A 24,893-nucleotide genomic window follows, 5' to 3' on the forward strand; every position below is an offset into this window, starting at 1 on the left:
GTGTGTGTGTATATATGTAATATATATATATATATATATATATATATATATATATATATATATATATATATATATATATATATATATATATATATATATATATATATATATATATATATATATATATATATATATATATATATATATATATATATTTACATATATATATATGTACATATACACACACACACACACACCTGCCGTGGTTGCTCAGTGGCTATGGTGTTGGGCTGCTAAGCACGAGGTCGCGGGATCGAATCCCGGCCGCGGCGGGATTCGGGATATATATATATATATATATATATATATATATATATATATATATATATATATATATATATATATATATATATATATATATATATATATATATATAACAATTACACAGATACTCCAGGCGCCTTTGTGCCGTCGTCGTTGCCGTGAGGTTCCATATAATGTACAAGCTCGATATTATAGTTGCCGCGCACCGTATGTTGTATGTGCAAGTGAAACTTGCAATGGTCGCCCGAGGATCGCGGCTCAATCTCACACGTGCAAAGGAGGAAAGCGGGGAGGGAGCGCGCCGCCTTCCGTCGCGCGCGAGGCGCCGTGGGGAGGGGAGGAACGGAGGGATGGGTTCTACTCCAGCGGTTGCTTGGTACAGTGAGGCCGCGCAGCCGCCGTACTTTGAAAGCGATCTGGGATGTCGACACAGTGCGCTGAGCGCTGGTATATCTTCGTTTGCGCTGTGCCTTCGACGCTTAGTTCGCGTTGAAACGAGAGTCGGCACGAAGGTCAATTGGCTCGCTGCTTCTTGCCACGCTTCCTCACTCCAGCATTTTCATAGGGAGTTTCCACGGTCATCGAGTGAGATGTGGTCATGTTTACTTGTAAGCGCGTTGTACTATGCTTGTTAATTTAGTTAGTGAGCGAATGTTTGCTCATTTATACCGCCGATAAAACAACTATCCTTACTTCGTATACCTGCCTACTAATTTGCTATCGCAATCGATGTGTCACTTTCCAGCGAAACTGCGACTTTTTTTATGTGATCAATTAGTTGAAGGTCATACTAGGCGCTAAATTATTTATAGCGGGTACTTCAAGTGGCTGGTAAGCATAATTATTCAGCGCTTCTATATGGAATCCAAATTGGGGTGCGCGTAATGAGGTAAACACTATTGGAGCTTATTCTAATATTCCAAAAATGCATTCAAGGGCCCTATAACGTAAACCTAGTTCAATGTGTTTTTATTCCAATCTCCTGCCGTCAAATTTGCGTAACCGCCGACGCAAGCATCGGGCGGTTACCCGCAGGGTTGTCTGAACAGACCAGTCAAACGCTCTCCTCGTTCATAGGAGGTCACTTTTGTTTGCTTGAAAACCGAATAACATTGCATACACTGAGCGGCCTGTCTTATCTAATTGGCTGACAAGAGGCGAGGATCACGCTCAAGGGGAGAGGGATTCGTGGGAGCCGAGCCACTGCACTGAAAGTCGATAGCCGAATGAAGAAGGTGGTGCCGGCGTCTGCGATTGGTCCGCTTTCCGTTACTTAGGTTGCGGGCGCTGGTCGAAAAACGCGGCTGGATGCAACGGAAGGTTATGTATGCCACTAAACCGGATCCTCAGCAAAGAAGAGTTCGCAGAACGAAGTCGTAAACGTGCCGAGAGTGCACGAAAACGTTACACGGCCACGCAGGAAGCTTTATTATACGCAAATAAACCCATGCTCTCCGGCAGGTGCGAGTAGCCAGTGCCTGAGTGATCGGCGGGCGCTATCTTTCATTCCTTTCGGAACGGGGATGCCTGTGGCTATTCAGAAGAAAATTCAGTTTTGTTCGGCGTAATAATGCATGTTTAACGCGTACACGTCAATTTGACGCGGTGAGTTTTTGCCGTTTTGTGACGTTACGTGACAGGCAAGTGAAGTGGCTGCAGCCCGAAAACTTTCGACGAGTAGCCGAGGGCTAATGGGGTCAAGGTGTCGAATCAGAAATAACTATTTTTTCTTTTGTTCTGTCCAATCATGCATAATAAGCGTGTACATGTCATATTATATGGGGAGCTATCGCAGTTTGCGTGACGTCGCGTGCCAGACAGGCGAAGTGGGGGTGATCCAAAAAAAAATGTTTTGACCAATCGCGGAGGGCTGATTGCAGAATTGGAATAGAAAAGTTTGGAATAGTTTTAGTTTATAGCGCCCCAAGTTTCTCAATAAAAAATCAAAGCAGATGTATCAGGAACTCATTCAGAACTTTGAGCAATCGCAGCATTCTTTCGCTGCCTTGAAGCACACAAACAAAACGTTAAGCGTCATGCGAAATGATAGCCCTCAAGACATGTATAAATGTGCTACAATGAACACAGTGGCGACATTTATTCATAACAATGCGTTTCTAATAGATGTTTATTAGAATTTATTGAACCTTCGAGAGGGGGGCATGGTTTCGGCAGTATCTGGCATTGGAAGCAGTCTGAAGCACATAAACGTGTCATAAGCCTGCAATTAGAATTTGGGTTCGGAATGTTTCCTTTAGAGGGGAATGGCGGATTGTATCATGGAAATTGTTGTCATGGAAACATTATTGCTCGGGCAATAACGTTGCCCTATTCATTTGTTAGGCTCCAAAAAAGAGTTGACTTGCCAATAAGTTCAAGGCTAAATATTTCGCCGTGGACGGACAGTGTCGCACAGCCGCTGAAACGAAAAAAAAATGCGTTCGCACGTAATAACAGCAAGGCAATAATTTGAATCAACTGTTCGCACAGAATTTTTCGGCAGCGTCTGCCAAGAGAAAGAAGCAAAGGATGCATAAAAAGCAGTGTTGTTAACTAGATGTGGTTACGGTTGGCTACCTTTCACGGGGGAAAGGGCCAGGGGCTAAAAAAACACAGATAGAGCGTACAAATAGAGCTATGAAGAGAGATGAGCATAAAGGTAAGCGTTTGTCAAAACTCGCTGCTGTACCTACCTTAAGACAGAATAATGGGTGCTGCCGGTTATCGGTGCTCCAGGGAAGAACTTTCGAGAGGTACCAGGCTAAGAACGCCATGACAACGTCGCAGGTGAGCATGGTTGCCCAAATTTCCGCAATAGTGATGCTGTCTAGGCCGAGCACTCTCCTAGTCACAAGGGACCATGTTGCTCCTTCTGCAGTATTCGAAATTTTGGAAGTTTAGCTCATCTTTGTACTATACACACGCGCGTAACAAAATTTTTTAGACTTTTGTATGCTCGCTTTCTATGAGTGATATTTTCTTTTGAAGAACGTCGTTATCAGTAGAAAGTTTATAGGGAATGATATATGTTCTGAAAAGAAAGATTTATTGCGAGCACCTTTACTTTCTTTATTTCAACTACACCTCAATCGCTGAAGCATTGTAATGTGCAGGTGGGGTACAGAGAAATAAATGTAAATAAGGCTACAATAGCTGTAAAGTACCCTACTGTGAATACAGGAATAACCATAAATCCCAATAAAATCTACAGAAAGACATTTTCCATAAATGAATTACACTTTGTAAAGATGCATGACCATCACATATTATGCAATACAACATTCTACAAGAAGAATGATAATGTTTCGCATACAGAAAAAGCTGGAAGAGTGCGCCTCCACATTGAGTGGTCGGCTATTTTAACTACTTCGACGCGTAGGATATTTCATTAAACGCCTCGCAAAGTTCACCTTATATTCATGGTTATCGTGTTTGTTAGCGATTTGAGAAATTGACAACACAATACTATAATCCAACGGAATGTGGCCAATCGGCAAAACAATTTACTTCTCCGAGACAGGATGGCCAAATAAATATTCTGCGGCGATTACGATACTCCATAATGCGAAATTTGGGCACAGCTCTATCCGTGTTTTCGCTTCGCGATATATTAAGGCAAATAATTTGAGTGAGACATGTAGCAGAGTCGGCGATCGTCGAAAACCTGACCTGCGGGGCAAGCACGTCGGCTTTTATACACGACTCGTCGGAGTTTCTAGTGTAATCGCTGATGCCGCGTCGCTTCCAGAAAGTGCTACAGAAATCGCGTCGCGCGTACAGCCACATTACAAAACAATTGCAAACCGTGACAATAGAAACAAGCGCGAACAAGTCCAAACCAAGCGTACCGAACAAACGTGAGCGAGAGCAGACGCGAGCAGACGATAGTGCGAAACGAGCGGTGCGGCTGAGACCAGTTACGAGTACGCATCGAGCGGTTGGGCAGGTCCGCATGACACCGATTTCCTGCGCGCAGGTCACTGAAGGTGCCGCTCACATGGATCTCTACCGTTCGCGTCTCGCGTCTTTTATATGCCGCTCCGCGTTCGCTCTTTCATCATTCGCTGTGCTCGTTCGTTCGGTTACGCCGCCGACGCTGACGCTCCCCTCCCCACGGCGCCTCGCGCGCGACGGAAGGCGGCGCGCTCCCTCCCCGCTTTCCTCCTTTGCCGCGATCCTCGGGTGAGCAAGGAACGGGCGCTTAAGAGCTGCGCTCTAACACAGACAATACAGACGGCCGTGATCAAGGGGGGGGGGGGGGTTATCAGTAAGGGAGAGCTCAAAAATAAACGATGCCAGCACATAGCTTTGTGCCTATAGCTGCATATAATGGAACTAGGGCATGCAGACCTTCATAGTCTCGAGCAATGCAGATGATCCTCAGTACACAGTAGAAGCCGCTGTGTGGCAGAATACTCGCTAGGAGCTTCTGCGTCTTTGATTGGAGGAAATATTCGGGCAACGGCACCGAGTCGGCCGAGTCTGAGAAAAATGCAGGAGCGGCCTCCATCAGAAGTACGGCAATGATGAATGCCAGCCAACCTGTAAAGAACAGAAGTAATCATTGCGTTTTTTTCTGGTGCGACGCTTTTTTTTCTTTTTTCAATTATTGTTTCCCATTTGCCACATGCAGGAGGCTGCAGAAACCCTAATAGGCGACCCAACTAACTCTCAACCCCTGAGAACCTCATATTACAGCAAGGCAGGGCAGAAGAGAGACACAAGCTAAAAATTAGAGGGAAGCTAAAGAGGTGGTATACGTAACCACAGCCAAGCTAAACACCCCGTACATGTGGTTAGTGAATGCCTAAATATGTAATAAATACTGTAACCAGAACAAAGCAGTGGCAACAAAGCACGATAAGCATAAAAGTTGACAAAAACTTCAACTCTGTATTAAGGAATTCAGGATGTCATCAAAAGGTACCAGTTATGCGGCCAAAAATATTGCAGTAAACTTTTCTTTTTCGCGCTAAAAAAACGTTTTTTTTTTTTCAAGGGATACCAAATCGTCCAACAATACATTCTATTAACAGAGCTTCTTAAGAAATGTTGCAGCCCGAATGAGTGGGTTTATTGAATTGTGTAGTGTGTGTGCTTAATACACGAAATTGAACGAATAAGCGCTGCAAACTATAAGTGAGCGATTGCAGGCCGATCACCTTTCCCTTTGCTGGCTGGCCAGCTTAAAGGACCCATCTGGACGACTTGCAAAGCGGTGCCTCAGGATACAAAAACACGCCATTACTGTTGTACACAGGTCTGGGAGAAAACATAGCGATGCTGACAGCTTGTCCCGCTCCCCAGTGCAGTCTACTCCTTCAGACTTCGCGTTCCCTACTGTAACGAAAGCTTCGAAAATCGCCGAGTGTCAGCGGGCCGACGCAGAGTTGTTCCCATTCACCGAGCAACTCGAAGGACACGACGTGCATGTCCCACCTACGTTGATGAGAGGTCTGTCGTCATTTTGCCTCCAAGAGAATACGCTCTACGAGAGGAACTTTCTGCACCGTCACGAAAAATTCTTACTCGTAGTGAGCCATGCGACCGGAAATTTTGGAAGCTTGCCACGGTGAACTATCGTCAGGTCACTTAGCTGTCAGCCGCAACTTCGCCAGAATTTATCTCAGATATTACTGGCCTAAGTTGTTAACGTCGGCGCAATATTAAGTGAAGACACATTGAGAATATGTCAAAGGCGCAGAACAACACACCGCAAACCGGCCGGCCTTATCCAACTCATAGACCCTCCGAAGACTGGAATTCTTCTTGGACCGACGTCATCGTCAGGCAAAAGATGGATGGCAGCAACGACGGACTATTTAGCACGATTTGCTGGAACTGCCTGCCTTGAGCGAGGAACAGCAGTTGAAGTTGCCATCTTCTTCCTTTATAACACAATCCTGAGACATGATCGGGACTGCCGATCGAGGAGCAGCCTTCACGGCTGAGTTGATGCAGTGCTTGGTGAAGACGACTCCCGCCAGTCACGGGAAAGGTACTGCATACCTTACAAAAAAAAAAAAAGGCTGGCGGAACGCCTAAACCGAAGCCCGGCCGGCATGCAGTCCGCGTATGTCGACCTCGAACATAAGACATTGGACGCAATCTTACCTTTCGCTACTTTCGCCCATAATACGTCTGTACAGGAGACAGCTCAGGTCAGTCCAGTTCAACTGATCTATGTTAGCTCATTCAGAACCGCACTGGATGCCATGTTACCAGTAGATGATGACAACAACACGTACGCCGTCGACGGCATCCTACAACGAGCTAAAGACGTCACACAGTAGGCACGGTGCCGCATTCGCCAGCAACAACGTAGGAGCGCCAGGTATACAACCTGCACAGCAGAGGAGTTCAGTAACAGCCAGGCGGTAAAGAGTGGGTGTGGACACCAGTGAGTCGTCGCGGACTATCTGAAAAACACTTTTGCCGATACTTTGGTCTTTACGACGGTTTTCACCGAGCAGGTGACCTGGATTACGAAGTCATACTTCATGGACAAGAGCGATCGAAGCGGCACAACCTTGCGGAGGTCGTACACGTAGTCCGCATGAAACCTTAATACTACAACAGGCAATGAAAAGTCATGGATATATCAAGTTTGTTTCACATGCATCGGGACTATACGTCTTCGAAGGAGACTATAGTTCTGCAGAGAGGTCTCCACATGTCACTTCCTAACACTCTCGCCTGGATACCCTGAATAACCGAGGTACCATTGCAAGGGCCTCATCGCAACGACGTTAGAAGAGCGCCAGCAACCCTCGCGCATGGTGACACAGCGCGTGTCTCTCGTGCACGGGCACTCGACAGTGCTCGAGTCCCCCTCCAACTAGAAGTCACGGCGTGGCTCCTCGTCTTCAGGGCGCGAGGGAAGTGTGTCCAGTGAACAGACGTGGTTGTTTGTTGAATGGGCTCCAATTAAATCAGCTTGCAAATTGATTAGAAGTGTTTGATTCTTTAATTTCTTGGTAGACTCACTCACTATAAACCATTCCTGTAATATGCTTGATTGAAGAGTGCTACAATATACCCAGCGGCACATGCCCATTTGCACATACCTAGCGACCCAGGTTGTTTGTTTGGGAACATACCCAGTAGCAGCTGCTATGGTGGCTTAGTGGCTACGGTGTCGCGCTGCTAAGCGCGAGGTCTCGGGATCAAATCCCGGTCACGGCGGCCGCATTTAGATGTGGGCGAAATGCAAAAAATTCAGTGCACTTCCAATCTGTGAAGAAGGATGACGAGCGAAGCTGTGAATGTGGGCCCTTTAATGGCGAAGTGCACCCGCCGCGGGTCGGCCCGGTATTGCACTGTCTTCGGGATCGGCCCATGTATGGGGAGTGCTTAACGCCTGCTTCACCTCCGCCGCGGGTCGGCCTGGAAGGTGCTGAGTCGTGCTCCCTAAAGGGCTGCAGAAAATAGCGCCTCTTCCTCCTCACAATCACTCTCTCTCTCTGCGTAGTATTGCACTATCGTCGGGATCGGCCCATGTAGAAAATGTGGTCTAGGTCCACGGAGACGAGAATCACTAGAACCTAGCCCCTAAACAGCTTCGCTGTAAAAATGCCCCACGTTGTCTATTCGGAAACCTACGCAGTGCCACATGTTTTTGCCGGTACCCATTGGCTCAAGTTGTCTATTTCGAAACATACCGACAGGCGCATGCTCACTTTCACATATACAATGTCCCAAGTTGTTTCTTTGGAAGCGCACCCGATTGCCCAATGCCCTGTTGTATATGCCCAGTGACCCAAATTGTTTGTTAAGGAATGTACCCAGTAGTAAATGCCCATTTGGACATAGACAGTGGCCCAAGTTGTTACTTCGGGGAACATGCCGGGTGGCACACACCCACTTGGACATAAACAGCGGCCCAAGTTTTTTGTTGGGAAACATACACAGTGGTACATGCCCCCTTGCACGTTAAAAATGGCCCACGTTGACTATTAGGAAATCGACACAGTGCCACATGCGTTTGCGTGTTTGCTGTATAGTGTGCTGTGTAGTTGTCTATTCGGAAACATACCCAGCGGCGCATGCCCTCTTGCGCATACCCAGTGATCCAAGCTGTTCGGTAACATACTCAGTGGCGCATACCCATTTGCACATACCCAGTGACCAAAGCTGTTTGTTCAGTAACATACCCAGTCGGACATTTCCTTTCTTTGAAAACATACCCAGTGGCACATGTCCAATTTCACACAAAAATGGCCCATGTTGACTATTAGGAAATCTACACAATGCCACATGCGTTTGCTTCTTTGCTGTATAGTGTGCTGTGTAGTTGCCTATTCGGAAACATACCAAGCGGCGCATGCCCACTTGGGCATACCCAGTGATCCAAGCTGTTAGGTAACATACTCAGTCAGTGGCGCATACCCATTTGCGCATACCCAGTGACCAAAGCTGTTTGTTCAGTAGCATACCGAGTCGCACATTCCCACTTGCACATGCCCAGTGCCCAAGTTCTCTCTTTGGAAACGTACCCAATGGCACATACCCACTTGCCCATAAGGAGAGGTCCAAGTTGTCTATTCGCAAACATGCGCAGTGTCACATGCTGTCGCACATAACCAGTGGCCCAAGCTGTCAATTTGGAAATATACCCAGCGGCACATACCCATTTGCACGTATAACATACCCAGCAGTACATGCCCAGTTGCACATAGCCAGTGACCCAAGCTCTTTGGGAAACATACCCAGTGCAATGAGCTTATTTTGTGCAATGGTCACACGCGTGCTGATATTCCTAAAAACGAGGAGTTGCTTCCCAACACACCCCTAAAGAATCACATTGAAGGTGTCCATATCCGTGTCTGGAGTGGTCTACTAAATGGCGCATTACACCGTGATTCTAGAGTGCTTATCTTCGGATCAGCATTTTCATTATCTACTATTTTTACAAATTTTTGCAACCTTTTTAGGACATTCTGTAAGGACATCATCGTACTTTCTGAATGCAGTGTACGACAGTAGTTAATTGGCTATTGAACTTTTACGTAATCGTATAGCACTTTCATAGTGCGTACTTCCCCCATTGCATTCATGATCTTGTATGAAATAAGAAAGAAAGCTTGACGTGTTCTAGCTGCCATTTGCATTATAGCGTCACAAAATGCATAGTTTCAAACAAGGATTTATTACTCCGGAGTTGCCTCATAATAAGGAATACAACGCCACCTTGTGTGCTGGCTATGCCAATTTGGCAAATATTCAACGGCTTTGGGACAGCCTCGTTATGTTGCAATGACTCTAGTAAGGTGCAGCTTTAGAGGTTTACTAATGGAATCAACATATAGGGTGGTCGTTTCCACTTCAACCACAAGCACGAGTGAGAGAAACAAAGACACCCACGAACTACTTATATGAAGTGCAGAAAGCATATTCTTACAATGTAGGCATGTAGAGTCTTAATACGGTATACATATTGGACATTTCTGACCAAGCTGTATAATGGCACAGTATTGTTGTGCCATAGAAGGGTAGTTTCTGTAAACAGGCGAAAGCTAGTTCTTTCCTCTATCATTTATCCTATGTCGAATGTCCAGGAACGTGACCTGAGTACCATTATTCCACTTTGAAACTTAGTCAGAAACTTGGCGTGCTTTAGAACTTTTCAGAATGTTTCTGATTGGAACGAGAATGTCTCAACTTCACTGCAGGCCTAGTTGCTCAAATCTATTCAAGAAGTATGTCAGCTGTTCAGGCACTGAAGGTATCATTACGTGCACTTGCGCTTTGTTCGAAGAAAGACACTGTTGTATTGCAGAATCAAAATATCCTCAGAAGCGGCTCCATAAAATACGTATTATGCAATGAATGCACTCGATAAGTACGCTTTCAAACGCCAATGTTAAGGATAGAATCACTTCGCGCAGCCGTTGAATGTGTTGTAGTTCTAATAGCTCATTTCTATAGCCCCGTTCGTTTTCTTGTTTCGGCAATCGGGAGTTGGCTGGACGGCCAGGCAAATATTTGTTAACAATGATGACATTAAAGCGAGTATGTTGTTCGATGCCGTATACGACTAGCAGCGCCAATTAATTGCGAAACTGCATAAATATCTGAGTGGCCAGCGAGGAACGGGTGCCAAAGAAATGAGCAACCTGCGGTGCCTATCAAGTTCACACCACTCGCATACTTTATTTCGGCGATCATTTCTATACGGCCCGTTTCTGTGGTCACAGCTTACGAAGGCTGTGTCGCTGCGATGCACTATATCTCTCTGCGCTCACCTTTAGGGAACACCCACGTGATGAGTATGATAAGCAGGCTATAGCCAATTTGAAAGATGACGCACGATACGGTCACGAGACCCGCGTTCATTCCATGGGCTCCTTTTCCTTCTATGAGAAACACTGGAATAGCGATGGCAATTTCAATGAGGCCGATGATCAGAGCCGTTAGAAAGTGGCCAAGGAAGAACTCGGCATCTGAGAGCCCCATTACACCTTGGTGTTCCTGAAAAATGTAACGAAAAAAATTTGAGTTCTCATTGAAGCATTGTAGATAGCGTGGATTCATCATATGGCACCTTTTCTGTTCTAGATCGCCCCGTATAATATGAACGTATTGCATGCACCTCTCCACGCCCGCTTAAAAGAACATCTGAATAAAAAATTAAGGAGGAAGATATGTTTCCCGAGAAAGAAGTGACATTGGTATTATATTACTGCGAAGATAAGGTTTGTCTTTTGCAGCTTTTGTTATAAACCTTTCATATGTGAGTAGCTAGCTGATTAAGAAGGTGTTTGAAGTATTTAGATCTAAGTGAATTATTATTTGCGCAATTTTTTTTTAGAATGTAGCGTTTGCTGAAATGGGAAGAAAAGCGCATGTCATTGCTTTATTAAGGAATCGTCTATTCTTCACCATGTATCTTGTTCTACTAATATTCCCACTTCACTAGTGTTTGTATCTGACGAGGTACAGACCCCACCAAACGATATCTTCGAGCTTGTAGCCTGTAGCATAGGCATGTGTAACCTCTGATGTTGAACAGGGCAATTTCATCTAATTAAGCGGCCTCTTCCTGTTTTTCATGAAGTCAAATGATAACGTGTTGGCACAGTGCACGGTTCTAGCTCATAAATAAGCGTTGTAGCCAAGTTTAATCCTCGGCTTCTGGTCACTCCCTTTTGTCGAGAGTAATCATTGAATTTTATTCCAATTCACGACCAAACTAAGTGAGCGCGCTTGTACGCCAGCCACGTTGTAATAACGTTACCGCGCCTGATGAGCACATGTGGGTTTTTCAAAACATTTAGAAGCGTTGCAAAGTTCAAGGCGCATATAATTCATAACGTTTAACTTTATTTGTTATATTTCGAACTCTTTCGTTGCAAGAATACGAAGAGATTGCATTGAATTAGAATTTCAATCCGGTTATAAATTATTGGCTACAGGAAACTGTACCACAGTGGAATAGTTGTTGGGCCAGTTGGCATGGGTTAAACTAATCTGGACTTTGACAATAACAAGACTGAAAGCAAGAAGTTAACGAAACATTTCTATTGTTCCCGTGCTTTGCTTTAACAAGGGACCCAAAGCAAAGGGACAGCAATGGCAAATAATATGTGTTGCATAAAGCCGCACTGAAGTCCTTTTGGTGATTTTCTGGAAAAATTACTTATTCTGGAACCTTTCTATGCTAGAATTGTTTTCAAAACTTTCATAAACTTCCATTTTCTGTCTTAACTCTAGGTCTAGGTAAGGTCCACTAGAAGCTCTGGAACATTAACGCTACACAGCACAGGCATGGGTCATCGTGGAGTACTGCTTCAAGAAATTCTTGCACTTTTCTTTAGAGAGGAACGCGTGTTCATTTAAGCGTTGTATGTGAACACCGTCGAAATAGCATGTATATACTTTTACAGCTTGAGAGAACACATGCCACGATAAGGTGTTTTGGATTCAACTTAGAGCACCTTTGAGCTAAATCACAGACTCTCTCGAGCTGCTCCTGCGCAGACATCAGCATTTGCAATCTTAAAATACCTAATGCCCAAGTTCTTTAATCTGTCAACACCTTTTCCGCAAAAAAAGTATTACAAAATGATCTCCTGACTTCTTAAATTTCTTAGTATAAAATTACGTGCTTGTGTTGTTGTAGTGTTTAACTGTCTGCGCTGTAAACATGTGTTGCAAATATTGCCTGCTGCTGCTTTTTTCCCAGGTTCACGAGGCCAGTCAAGTGGTACTGCCATGCTGCCTGTTTTGGCCTCCCTCAGTCTAGTAAAAACTGGAATAAAGTGATTTACTGATAATTGGAGTTTTTTCAACTTAGGTCATTCTTGCGCCGTGTGGGAGCTTACACTTGGTCTCCTATCTTTTAGTCGAACCAGCTCCTACCTCACATTAATCCGGTAATTTGTTTCTTCAGCCCACAAAGGGCCGTATTCAAATAGCTTTTTAATCGTTACTCCTGTTCGCCACTGGCCAGCCACTTTTAGTAACGATAGATATGACAAGATGACTGGCTGGCATGATTATTTGCAAACAGTCCTAGCTTAAAAACTTTATTAGCAACATGAATTAACCTGTTTAATTGCACCTTCAGACTGCACGCGATGTACGTAATCAGGCCTTAAAGTCTCCCCTCCATGAAGAGGCACCCCGCGTATGTGGCAACTGGTATGGTGCATGAGTCAGTTTACGGGACGGAAGATACGAAGTAACATTGCCCTGGAAGGAAGATTTCGATAGAACGACTTGTTGAGCTACTCGGTGTTTGCTTATCGACATAGTGTAACGCGAAGACACAATTATAAAGAAGAAACAGAACACGTCACAGGTGCTGTGATGCTGGCAAAATTGTGACAGAACAGATTACAGGCACTGTGATATTACAGAGCGCCTGTGACATGTCCTGCGTGTCTTCTTTGTAATTGCGTCTTCGCGCTACATTATGTTGGGAACCCAGACCCGCAGAAAACAGCTGTCATCCAGTTGCCTATCGACAAGAAGGCAGTGCGTAGATTCCTTGGCATGTATGTCTACTACAGGCGCTTTGTCAAGGACTTTTCACGCATTACTGAACCGCTGACACATGTAACCAAATGTGATGTCGAGTTCAAGTGGGCAACGCCGCAGGCCGACGCATTTGAAAAACTCAAATGACGCCTGCAGTCGCCACCGGTACTTGCGCATTTCGACGAGGACGCCGCTACAGAAATCCAAACTAATGCCAGTAGCCTAGGGCTTGGTGCCGTCCTAGTCCAGAGGAAAGACGATTTTGAACGGGTGATAGCTTACGCTAGCCGGTCACTGTCTAAAGCTGAAGGCAATTATTCAACGGCCGAAAACGAATGCCTCGCCGTCATTTGGGCTACAGCGAAATTCCAGCCTTACCTATATGACAGACGGTCAGTCTCGTCAGCGACTGTCGCGCGTTGTGATGGCTAGCGAAAGTACCCTTCAGGACGCCTGGTGCGGTGAGGCCTCAGACTGCAAAAATATGACATCACTGTAACCTACAAGTCCGGGCGAAAACACTCTGATACCGACTGCCTCTAACGCGCCCCCATTGACCCGCCGCCTCAAGACGACAAGGATGACAACGCCTTCCTTGGAATAATAAGCGTGGAAGACTTCGCTGAACAGCAACGAGTAGACCTTGAGCTAAAAAGCTTCATCGAGCATTTGAGAGGAAACATCGATGCTGCCCCCAGGGCATTTAAGCGAGGATTGTCTTCGTTCTCGCTCCAAAACGGCCTACTCGTAAAGAATAATTTCTCACCAGTCTGGGCCAACTATCGTCTTCTTGTTCCCTCAGCGCTGCGTCCAGAAGTATACTGCTCGCCCTACATGACGATCCGACCGCTGGGGACCTCGAATTCTCCCGGACGCTATGGAGGATACAGGAAAGGTATTACTGGCTGCACCTTACCGCCGAAGTCACCCGCTAGGTCAGGACATGCCGAGACTGTCAGCGACGCAAGGCACCACCGACAAGGCCAACAGGATTACTACAGCCGATCGAGCCTCCTTGCCAACCATTTCATCTGATCGGGATGGATTTTTTGGGATCCTTTCCGACGTCAACATCTGGAAATAAGTGGATCGTCGTGGCAACGGTCTACCTCGCCCGCTTCGTTGAAACAAAGGCTATGCCGAAAAGTAGTGCAGCCGAAGTGGCGAAGTTATTCGTCAAGAACATCCTGCTGCGACATGGCGCCCCAGAAGTCTTCATCGCCGACAGAGAAACGGCCTTTACAGCGGAGCTCACCCAAGCCATTCTGCCATCCAGACAAGCCACAGGAGGACAACTGCCTACGGTTTACGTAGGTTAATAGTTTACGGAGCGCCTGGATAAGACCCTCGCCCACATGCTGGTTATGTACTTCGACATCGAACGGTAGACCTGGGATGCCATCCTGTCGAACGTAACCTTCGCTTACAACAGGGCAGTGCAAGAAACAATACAGACCACGCCGTTCAAGCTGGTTCACGGCAGGAACCCGACGATGATTCTCGACGCCATGCTGCCACACGTCACCGACGAAGAGAATCTTGACGTGGCCACCTATTTCCAGCGCGTCGAAGAAGACCGACAGCTCGCCCGCCTGCAGATGAAGAACCAGCAGAGGACCGACAGCCGACACTACAACCTCCGACGACACTACGTCAAGTACCAGCCCGGTGACCGTGCTTGGGTTTGGACCCCGATACGCCAACGAGGACTCGGTGAGAAACTACTGTGACACTATTTCAGACCCTACATGATCATCCGACGCATTGGCATACTCGACTATGAGGTCGTGCCAGACGGCATTTCGCTATACCAGCGGCGCCGCTCACGGTCTGAAGTAGTCCATGTTGCGCGACTTAAGCCGTTCTACCAGCGCTAACGAACTTTGGGAATTCGCGTAGATGCACTTTGAACTTTTGTTTTGGATTGAGTTACCTTGGACTTTGTTTCCTTGTTGTTTTGTTACTTTTGTTTAATAGTGTCCTCTTGGGTTTCGCTCTCTTGTTACCTTTGCAGCATCGGGACGATGCTTTTTGAGAGGGGGGCATTGACACGTAGACTTGTTAATCTTTTACGGGTGAGCGCGTCTCACCGTCGCTACTACGTGATAATATTTTATGTTTTAAGGAACAAAGAAAGACAGACAGACATAGGGAGACATGTCGTGCAAAGTTCTGAATGACGTATATGTGAAGAAAACTTTGGGCCATTTGTACTTACCGCAGTGCCGGTCGTAAACTCGTACTGTATGGCGTTCATTCGTCTGATGAGAGGAATTAGGAATCCGACATAAAGTGCACGTTGGAGGAAGCCTTCATAACTATTTTCATGCCCCGCAAACACCCAGCCGGGCATGTTGTCAATCATAAGCTGGACCACAGAAAAGAAAACAATAACTGATTAGTGTAATTGCGGAACCGGGAGTACCACTAACCATAACACGTCGCAGGTTTCTTTAAAGTTGCCTTAATCAAAAATGAATTCAGCAAGTAGGAATGGCGCGTTTAGTCTCTAAACGGTACCATGTCAAGAGTTCCGGCCACTTACATACAGACATGGACAAGTTGCACATACAAAACTAACGTTTATAATCAAATAAAAATCATACAAAACACCCCAAAGCACAAAGACACTGCGCACGCAGTAGGAACATTTAAACTGCACAATATATACAGTCATACTCGGCAAGTCGTGAACGCTCAGAATTCGCTTGGGTGGCATGTCACGGTCTCGGAGCAATCTCCACGGCACAAGACATGTCACGTCGTAGGGAGGTCCGTGCCACAGGAAGCGACCTCGTGAGCACTAAATAGCCACTGGTGCATAGCATGGGGCCTGGTGAGTGGCGACGTGTTTATTTATTTATATTTATTTTTATCTATTTATTCATATTACCCTCCAGGCCCCAAATGAGCACTGGGTAAGGAGGTTACGAAAAAATAACAACAATGAAAGCATATAAAGGAACGAACGTGACAAAAATACAGGAAATGAAAAAATCGTTCAGACGCGCGAAAAAGAACTGCGTTTGAAAGAAAAAAGAACAGTATGCAAGCGCAGAGCAAATAAAACGGAAGTAGCCATCATAACACAAAATCAAAACGACATTTAAAGTTGGAATTGTTCACGAAATTTAACAAGATCGCTTATCGGCACAATATCGCTAGGGAGATTATTGCATAATTCTATGACGCGTGGCAAGGATGCATTGTTGAAAGACGTGTGCGGCCGAAATTACGCCTTGAAACTGAGGTGAATATGATGTCCACCAGATGTGGGCGAAGGAATTTCAAGCGAGAGACAACTAGACCACGAATCGTAAAAGTACCCATGAAAAAGGCATCGAACAGCAATACAACGGCGGAAATCCAAGTTAATAAACATATTAGTGCGCTTAATTTGACTAATGCTAGATTGACGATTGTAATTGCTTTTTTATAAAACAGGTAGCACGATTTTTGACGAATTATGACTTATCTACTCCATAATTCATGGCGAGACCAGATCGACGACGCATATTGAAGTTGTAGGTGGGCAAAGGTTTGGTAGGCCAGTTGTCGACAGTGTCGCGAAACGAGTATAGCGCGGGCCTCTTTGCTTGCTTTCCGGGAATTTTGTTGGCTCCTCGACGCGGGGAGAAACCTTTGTCCAGAAATAAAAGTGACGGCGCCCGGCCGCCGCCGCTGCACCTGAGACGTCATGACGCATCATCGTCTCACGCTCGGCTGTCAAAAGCCGATTAGTTATGGTCAGAGTGCTTTTGTGTACGGAGTGTTGACGCGACCATTTCTTGACCCCTTGAACTCTGACGCTCATTGGATGATGTCGGCTTGCCTGATTGGTCGGAGTAACGAAGTAGCCCATTGGTGGAGGAAAGTGTCTATTGGATGCTGTGTAAACTTATTTAAGGGATAGTTCGAGTAGTTTTTGGGAGTGAGCAAGTAGACAGCAGCAGACACGGCGCAACTTCACCAGGGGAGACCAGGCCGGTCAGGCAGGCCGACGACGACGGGTATGACACCGCTTTGTTTGTAGATTTTTGCACAGTTTAAAATTACGGCAGATGCCAAGTGAATAAATCTAGTTGTTCAAATACTACTCTCGTCGTCGTACCTGCGGATTTGGACTTGCCCCTGCCAGAGCTCATTCCCCGTCATCTTCCGTCTCCCTGGTGAGCTGATGCGTCTGATATCTAACACAGCTGCGTCACTCCGCTACAACAGAATGGCAGATGGAGATTGATGAAGATGCCGACATAGAAATCGCAGGGGGGATGTTATTGCGATAGCAAATATACGGACACTCCATGCGCATTTTCGACGTCGGCGCCGTCGTCTTGATGTTCCGTATAAAGTCTAAGGGCGATGACACCGTCGCCGAGCGCTTTATACTGTATGTGCAGGTGAAAGCGTGCGAGGGTGAAGAGACAATCGCAGCGCAATCTCACGCGCGCAGAGGAGGAAAACGGAGAGGAAGCGCGCCGTCTTTCGTCGGGCGCATGGTGCCGGGGCGGAGGAGAGGGAGGGCAGGCGTTGTACTTCGGCAGCAACTGGCTACGGCGCGGCCTTTTTATCTTGAAAGCGATCTGCTTTGGAGACACAGTCTAGGCGGGCCGACGGCTCGTAGCTTTGCGTGTGCCGTGTTCTCGCCCCTCTGTTTGCTTTGAAGCGACAGACGGCACGAAGGTCACTTCGCTCGCTGCTGCTACCGCGCTTCCTCACGCCAGCGTATTGAGAGAGAGTGTCCGCAGTCATCGAGTGTGGTGTGTTCATGTTTGCCTGCGCGCGCTGCCACCACGCTTGTTAATTTAGTACGCGAATGTTTACGAGTTTACACGGCTGTCAGAACTAGTATCCTTACTTTGTATCGCCGTGTATTAATTTGCTATAGCAATGGATGCTTCGCTTTTAGGGCGAAACTGCGACATTTTTTTTTACATAAGCGCATATCTCAACACGAACGGACCAGTGAAGATTGTAATAAAGACGAATGTCAATAAGTAGTCGCCCGGAATTTCGGCGGAACAAATAGCGTACGCCAAGTTGAAGATGATGCTTTTATGGCTGCAATTACGCAGCCCTTAGATATGTTTAGTGTCATTTGCCAACCCTTACACCACTCATGCACCAGGTGAACGTCCTTTTGCAACGCTAGATTATCATATTCACTGCTAATATCTCTGTAAATTGAGCAATCGTCCGCTAAGGCTCGTACACTTCAAGAATGATCGTGCTTTTGCAAAGGTAGATTATCACCTTGAGTGCTAATAGTTCTGGAAATTGAGAAGTCATCCGCAAAGGGTCGTATACTAGAAGATATGTTACTCAGCAAATCAATAACATAACTTAGAAAGGTGAGAGTGCCGATACACTATCTGGGGGAATACCCGATGTGATTATTTTATATGATAATGCCACACCTTGCAACAGGCTCCGCAGAATTAGAAAGCAGACGAAGACATGCGCCAGTCCACCTGCCATGCGCCGGCACCTGCTTTGACGGACGCCAGTGAAGCAGCAGATGAAAACCCTCCCACCCACGCGTGGGTGCTTGAAGTTTTTCGTCTGCTCAGTTGACGGTTGCAGACTCGAACGTCGCCCTGGACCTCTCGATCGCCCGGCACCTGGCATATTACCAACTACGGAACCGTAATGGCCGCTTGGACGCAGAGTCACAACAACTAGCTGTACGGCAGCGATGGGATACGCTACCCTGAGTCCCAACAAGTTCCAGATGAAAATTGGCGCCATCTGTGACGCAACTTGTTGGAAGCGCAATGGTGATTGCGTAACGCGTCCTGTAATCTGCAGACGCAGTGACCCGCTTGTTGCCAGACGTCCAAGAGGAATCGGGTCAAGTAAGTCCAAGCCAACGCGAGAGAAAGGCCCCGCCGGCACGCCGAGCGGTTGAAGGCACCAAAGAGGTAGTGTCGATGGTGTTTTTCGGAGCTGCAATTTCTCGCGCTGCTCAATGTATTTTCGGATAGAGCGGGCAAGGCCTGGCTACAGTAAGCGTCCGCGAATCCGGTCGTAAGTGCGGGAGACGCCGAAGTCACCGATGGTTGGCAAGTCGTGAAGTTCACGGAGAGCAACCGACCGCAGATGCTTGAGAATGGCGGGTAGTAGTGCAGGACTGCAGGAACGAACGTTACGGTGGTGTAACACACCATCCCGGAGGACAGACAAGAGGTGATTCGGACGGCAACAATTCTAGGCGACCTTCTAGGCACGCAAGGAGGCACCACGGCATTGCTCGTCGGTGACGTGGAGCAGTCGCAAAACGGAGAAAACGCAAGCGTCGGTGTCAGGGACGCGGCGTGTTTCATCCACTGAATAACGTGATAAACAGCCTGCGTCTTGATGTAGGCGAGCCGCCTTGTATACTACTGTATAGTAATATTCTTGTAGCCGCACGGCCCAGCTACCAAGCCGACCGGTAGGATCCTTGAGTGACGAAAGCCGGCAGAGCGCGTGATGGTGCAGGATGACAGAGCAGTGCGTGCCGGTGTAAATACGGGCGGAATTAGGAGAGATCCAGGATGAGAGCAAGCCATTCGTGCGATATAATCGAATAGTTGCGATCCACTGCCGTGAGCAGCACTGGACCAGATCTGCTGCTCCAGTGCTGCTCTCAAGCGTGCGTTCGGTGAACAAGGTCAGATGCAGCATCGTGACTGGCGATGGGGAAGCGGCTGGGCGTTCTTCATCGCCTCTGCAGCGCTCTGCCGCCAGCATGCATTTTCGCCGTCATCGGACGGGAGTCGACCTTGTTCACCGAACGCATGCTTTAGAGCAGCACGATGCAACTGCGCAAGCGCTCCGTCACATGGCTTTTTCGTATTACATATAAACAACTCAATCGCTGGTGCCTGAAGGCGCTCTACAAATCGGCCTATCATACTTGAAGTCCTCAGCCAAGAATTAAAAAGTTGGGTAATTAAACCTAATCAGTTAGTGAGTTATGGGGAAAACAAGAACTGCCCGAGTTACTATAGACTATTGCGAATAGTATGCGTTCGGTTAAATTCGCTTTTGACACGCCTTTCTTTTCTTTTAATTCATGGCTCAAGTAACGTGAGACACGCTATATATGTGTGTGTATATGCACAGGTTGTCCCAACTATCATGCCCCAGATTTAAAATATGCAAATGCCATGTAGCTAGACAGAACCAAGGAAATGTTGTTTGCCATCGCTTGGAGATACTCGGAGTATGTTTTACATTCCGTATATTTACATAACTAGTCTTAACTTATCAACTTCTCAAGTATTAGATGAAAAGTGTCAATGAGAAAATTGTAGAGCAACATGAAAAACTTCCGATAGAGCTCTTTGTTGCTCAATACGTGCTGCTTAAAAGTGCTTTTCCGGACGTGAAAGAAGCCTGCAAATACTCGCAAAATTACTGCTTGACTGGCCGCTTGAGGCACTTCGCGTGTTTATTTTTTGCGTGTTAGACACAGTTTATTCTGCATCTCGGCCTGACAATCATACAAGAACTTATACAAGAGCTTATAAAAGAACTTATACAAGGGCGTCACTTTCTAATGTCAGTCCCCGACATATTTTGCGCGTAAACAGAGCTTCAGCATCAACTATTTTAGCCTTTCTGAGAGGGCCACCTCATCGAACATTGACGCAAGAAGCTGCAGTTCACGGTTTGTACCAAAACAGCACGCGTATACTTTTTCAACAACAAAGGCTACTACAACTTGGAGCTGACCAACCCAAAGTTGGGCTAGTGGACTTAAAAAGGGTGTGCTGTGATTTGTCAAAGTGATTGGCTTGCTCAAAGGCACCATCCTAATATTTACTTCACCAAACCTAACGCTTGCTGCAATATCGCAAAGATTCTCTTTCTTCCCTTTGGTCCAAAAGTTGCGGCCCAACATTGCATGTAGGAAGTGGCAAATTCCCTCCAAGGAACATCACTGCACTCGTCGATGGTGTAATAAGAGGCGATTACGAGTGCCGTGAAAACTACTTGTCGGTATTAGTAGTCTCTGTCCTCGTTTTCGGGCTATGCACAGGGGGTTGCTCTGCGCTCTACGGCAGAACCCAAACGATGATACAACCAGCAATAAAGGAGTGCCGCGTTTCGGGCTCAGTGAGAGGTTCGTGAACGGGGATCGAGAGCGGCAGCTGGTGCGACGCGTTTAGGAACTGGAGCACGAGCCGGGGCCTCCATTTCGATAGGTTTGTGGTGACATTGAATCGAAAAGGTCCCGGAGGCTGTTGATGTCCTGCCACAGTTTCCGCGGTTTCGCTACGCGATTTCGGCAGACTGAAACAGGCGGCGAGGTGGAACCGCAGCAAACGTAGCGCCGATGAAACAGCTGGTGCGGCAGGAGATAGTCCGGCAAGTTTCACGATTTCGTCAGTTTGGACCGCCAAAGTCAGCTGGGAGAGGTCTGCCACTGTGGCTAGGAGCATCTGCACGCGGGCTCTGGTAGTCGCCGACGAAAACGAGGTCCCGAAGAAGCTGCTGGTAAAATGTTGCTGCTGATCTACCTCCTAACAAGGGTTTCATGTGTTCGACAAGCAGTGTGGATCGGCGGCCACCGACTTACTTTCCGGAAACAAGCTGTTGCAGATGCTGTCGCGTCCGGTCAGCATGATATGTTCCAGGACTATTGCCTTGACGGCGTCCTACTCTTTTGTCGCGCTTGGGTTGGAGAGGACGTCGAACACTGGATGTGGGCATAGCGAACACGTGGAAAGGTGATGCGCAGTAGGTGGAACAATTCTTCAGCTTACTCGATCAGACTTCAGGATTTTGCGTTCAGAAAGGGCAAAATCGAACAATGATCGCTTGAGCTGCCGGTGAAGGTGGCGTGTTTGAGAATCGGGGTAGCGTTTAGGCAAGGAATCCTTCATGGCATATGGATGAGTACGTCCACAAGTAGGAGTGATAGGGAACTGGTTTATTATGCGTTATTCACATATTGCAAGAAGTCGTCAGATTCTAGTGAGAGCTCGCACATGTCTGCAGACGTCAGGACACCTCAGCATACCTCTCTCTGCACCAAGGGCCCGCTTTTAAAACGTTCTGCTTCCCTAGTTCCCTACGCAAGGGAATTGGATGACCTTGTTGCGGCCAATCAGAGGTGTCGCATAGTTCACAGAACTCCATCTCCGATATCCAACCTTCAAAGCAAGGACGAGACAATCGGGAAACAGATATCGTTTGCGCTCCTTGCACGAAACAGTTCACGCTCGTTACCGCCTCCACGGAGGGCGGCGGACGCGGTCGTTTCTAAGAGAGTCGCTTGCTTTGCCGTCACAGTCGGTGTCGAGCACTGCTGTCGCCGTCTCGGTGACAGCAGTGCCTGGCTGCTGCCTTGGGGTAAACACCCAAAGAACTCATACAGTCGATTTGGGGCACAACAGTGTTGCGGGCTCCGGTGATCGCTGGAAGCGTTGCATTTGGCCACTCCAGGTCACCACTGTGGAGATGAGAATCGTGGGACACGAAGTCGCATCACTCTGGTTGTCGTTGTTGTTGCCTCATTTATTGGTGCTGCTCGAGAAAGTCTTCGTCCTTTTCTGTGCAAGGGTGCAACTAAGACTCGACTGCCCCGATATAGAGAAGCAAGCAGTGACCAGCACAACCTTTAGGCACTTAAGACCACATTTACTGATCGATTCATGCAATGGGATGCCCCAAAATGGCACTGGAACTATGAGGCAGGCCGTAATGGAGGAATCTGGAATATACAGCTTTAGATTCTTTAACTTGCACGTTGGTCTAGGTGATCAACTTCTCGAGGGACTAGTTGTTCACTGATTACAGTATGGAATTGCCGCAGTGACAACAGCAATGACGCACGCAATGCTACGTGTATTTTCGTGTAGTGTCCCTTTCTTTGCAGCCACCCGCTAGTTCTGCACCGCAATCACTAACTTAAATGCTCGGTGTCACACACCCCGTGAACGAGGCGCCAACACCGTGCCAATTCCAAAGCCGACTTATCAGCCTCCAAAAATAACCCCGCTAAAGCACGGACAATTAATAAAAGGCCTTCTGGTGCCCCAGCGAACGCTTGTTGTGGTCAAAAGACCTAGTCAAAGCCCACAGTTGGCAAAACTCAACAAAACGTATTTGCAAATAAGGCATTTGCATTCACACATGCACACTTCGGCTAGGCACATCACAATGCAATGCAGATGAGTATTAAGAAAACTCTGGAAAATATTTAACAACACGCACTAATAGTTCAACATGTACAATACAGAATGAATAAGAGCACCAAGTGTCCACTCGTATTCACCCATGTCGGTCTTGAGCCCGACATCCTCAGCGTAGCTCGAAGCAAATCTCGAAGAAGGAGCTTCTTCAGGAAATGCATACGCTCGAGAAACTCAACCAGCTTGCCGGCGAACCCCCTCTTCTTCTGCAAACGGCCAGTCTACGCATCACTTCCCTTCACGGGCGCGATCTCTTTCAGGGTTGCCAGCTCTTTAGCAGAAAAAGGAGCCGAAACTTTTCGAAAAGTTGCCCACAAAAGTAGACAACTGCGGTGAAAGTTTTAATTGGTAGCCAGAAAAGTAGCCACGATGTGACAAACCAACAATTGTTCTGACGCGAAAATAATGAAGAAAGAAAGCGAAAAATACCTGTAGCATGATGCTTCACTGAAGGCAAACAAAAGTAACAGAACAAAACAAAAGTTATCACATATTATTCTGTGATAATTTACCGTAATAACGGGCTGACGTTCTTTTATAAAGTGTTGCCGACAGTTTCAGTACAATAACCTCGCTGCACGATGTCCTTGCTCCTCTATGACTTCAAACGTTCCCAAGCGGACTCTTATGACGTCACACACTCCTTACCACCCTGGTAAGCAGTCACATAGTCACGTAGACATTGACACTTGTAATGTCATGGCTGCCGTGACGCGTTCTCGGTTGTTTCAGTCGTTTCTGGCGCCAAGGACCATGGCCTTCGAGGTTCTCTACAGAGGTAATTATTCGTCGCTGGGGATGATATTAGGACACCACCTATTGCTTCCGTTCTACGAAGGACGTAAAATCATTTCCTTAAAGATTGGTTAATTCCTGTTACTCAGAGAGAGCTGCTTTGGCCTGTTGACAGGCCAAATCCGTCTATGACAGTCCCGGACTGCCCAAAAGGTTGATTTCAGGCAACGAGCGTTGCACATGAAGCGTGTGCCGGGCAGTCCTGGACAGCCCAGAACAAGTCGAATAGGCCCACTGACCATATGACGGCTATGATATATTCTCAGCCCTTGAATTTGCTTACTCAGCTTGCAAGACACATGAGCATAGCCTTCATGATCTGGAGTTTGGGGCTGTTGCATCGAGGGAGCCATCGGGGGGAGTGTGATTCGTACACTACCTATACCAATTACCGCCGCCAAATGTAGACAGAAAGTAGCCACATCGCCAATCACGATTTTCGGTCACCAGGAGCTTTTAAAAGTAGCCAATTTGGCGAGAGATCGCCAAGCCTGGCAACCCTGGACCCCGTTTTCCCATATTCCAGCACGGCGCTTTTATCGCCTCCGCCTGCGCATCTCGAACTTTCTGACGGAGTCGTGCTCCCATATAGCATGAGCAAAGCCTGGGAATCTTCTGGACGTTTATCGCGTTTTCGGCCGCGTATTCGGCCGCGTCTTCGAGGAGGGT

At 47.0% G+C, this 24,893-nt stretch overlaps 1 protein-coding gene across 1 annotated transcript in view; it reads right to left on the reverse strand.

Moving 5' to 3' along the window:
* The window catches only part of LOC135899525 (phospholipid-transporting ATPase ABCA3-like), a 138,310-nt gene that overhangs the window by 89,162 nt on the left and 24,255 nt on the right, over nt 1-24,893 (reverse strand). The window contains exons 5-8 of the mRNA XM_065428809.1: nt 15,464-15,613; nt 10,509-10,734; nt 4,615-4,806; nt 2,958-3,136 (exon numbers count right to left, since the gene is read on the reverse strand). Of these exons, the coding sequence (XP_065284881.1) occupies nt 2,958-3,136; nt 4,615-4,806; nt 10,509-10,734; nt 15,464-15,613 (747 nt within the window). The remainder of the gene's footprint in view (nt 1-2,957; nt 3,137-4,614; nt 4,807-10,508; nt 10,735-15,463; nt 15,614-24,893) is intronic.

This window comes from Dermacentor albipictus, chromosome 10 (genome assembly GCF_038994185.2).
Source record: "Dermacentor albipictus isolate Rhodes 1998 colony chromosome 10, USDA_Dalb.pri_finalv2, whole genome shotgun sequence".
In the NCBI taxonomy this organism is placed as follows: domain Eukaryota; kingdom Metazoa; phylum Arthropoda; class Arachnida; order Ixodida; family Ixodidae; genus Dermacentor; species Dermacentor albipictus.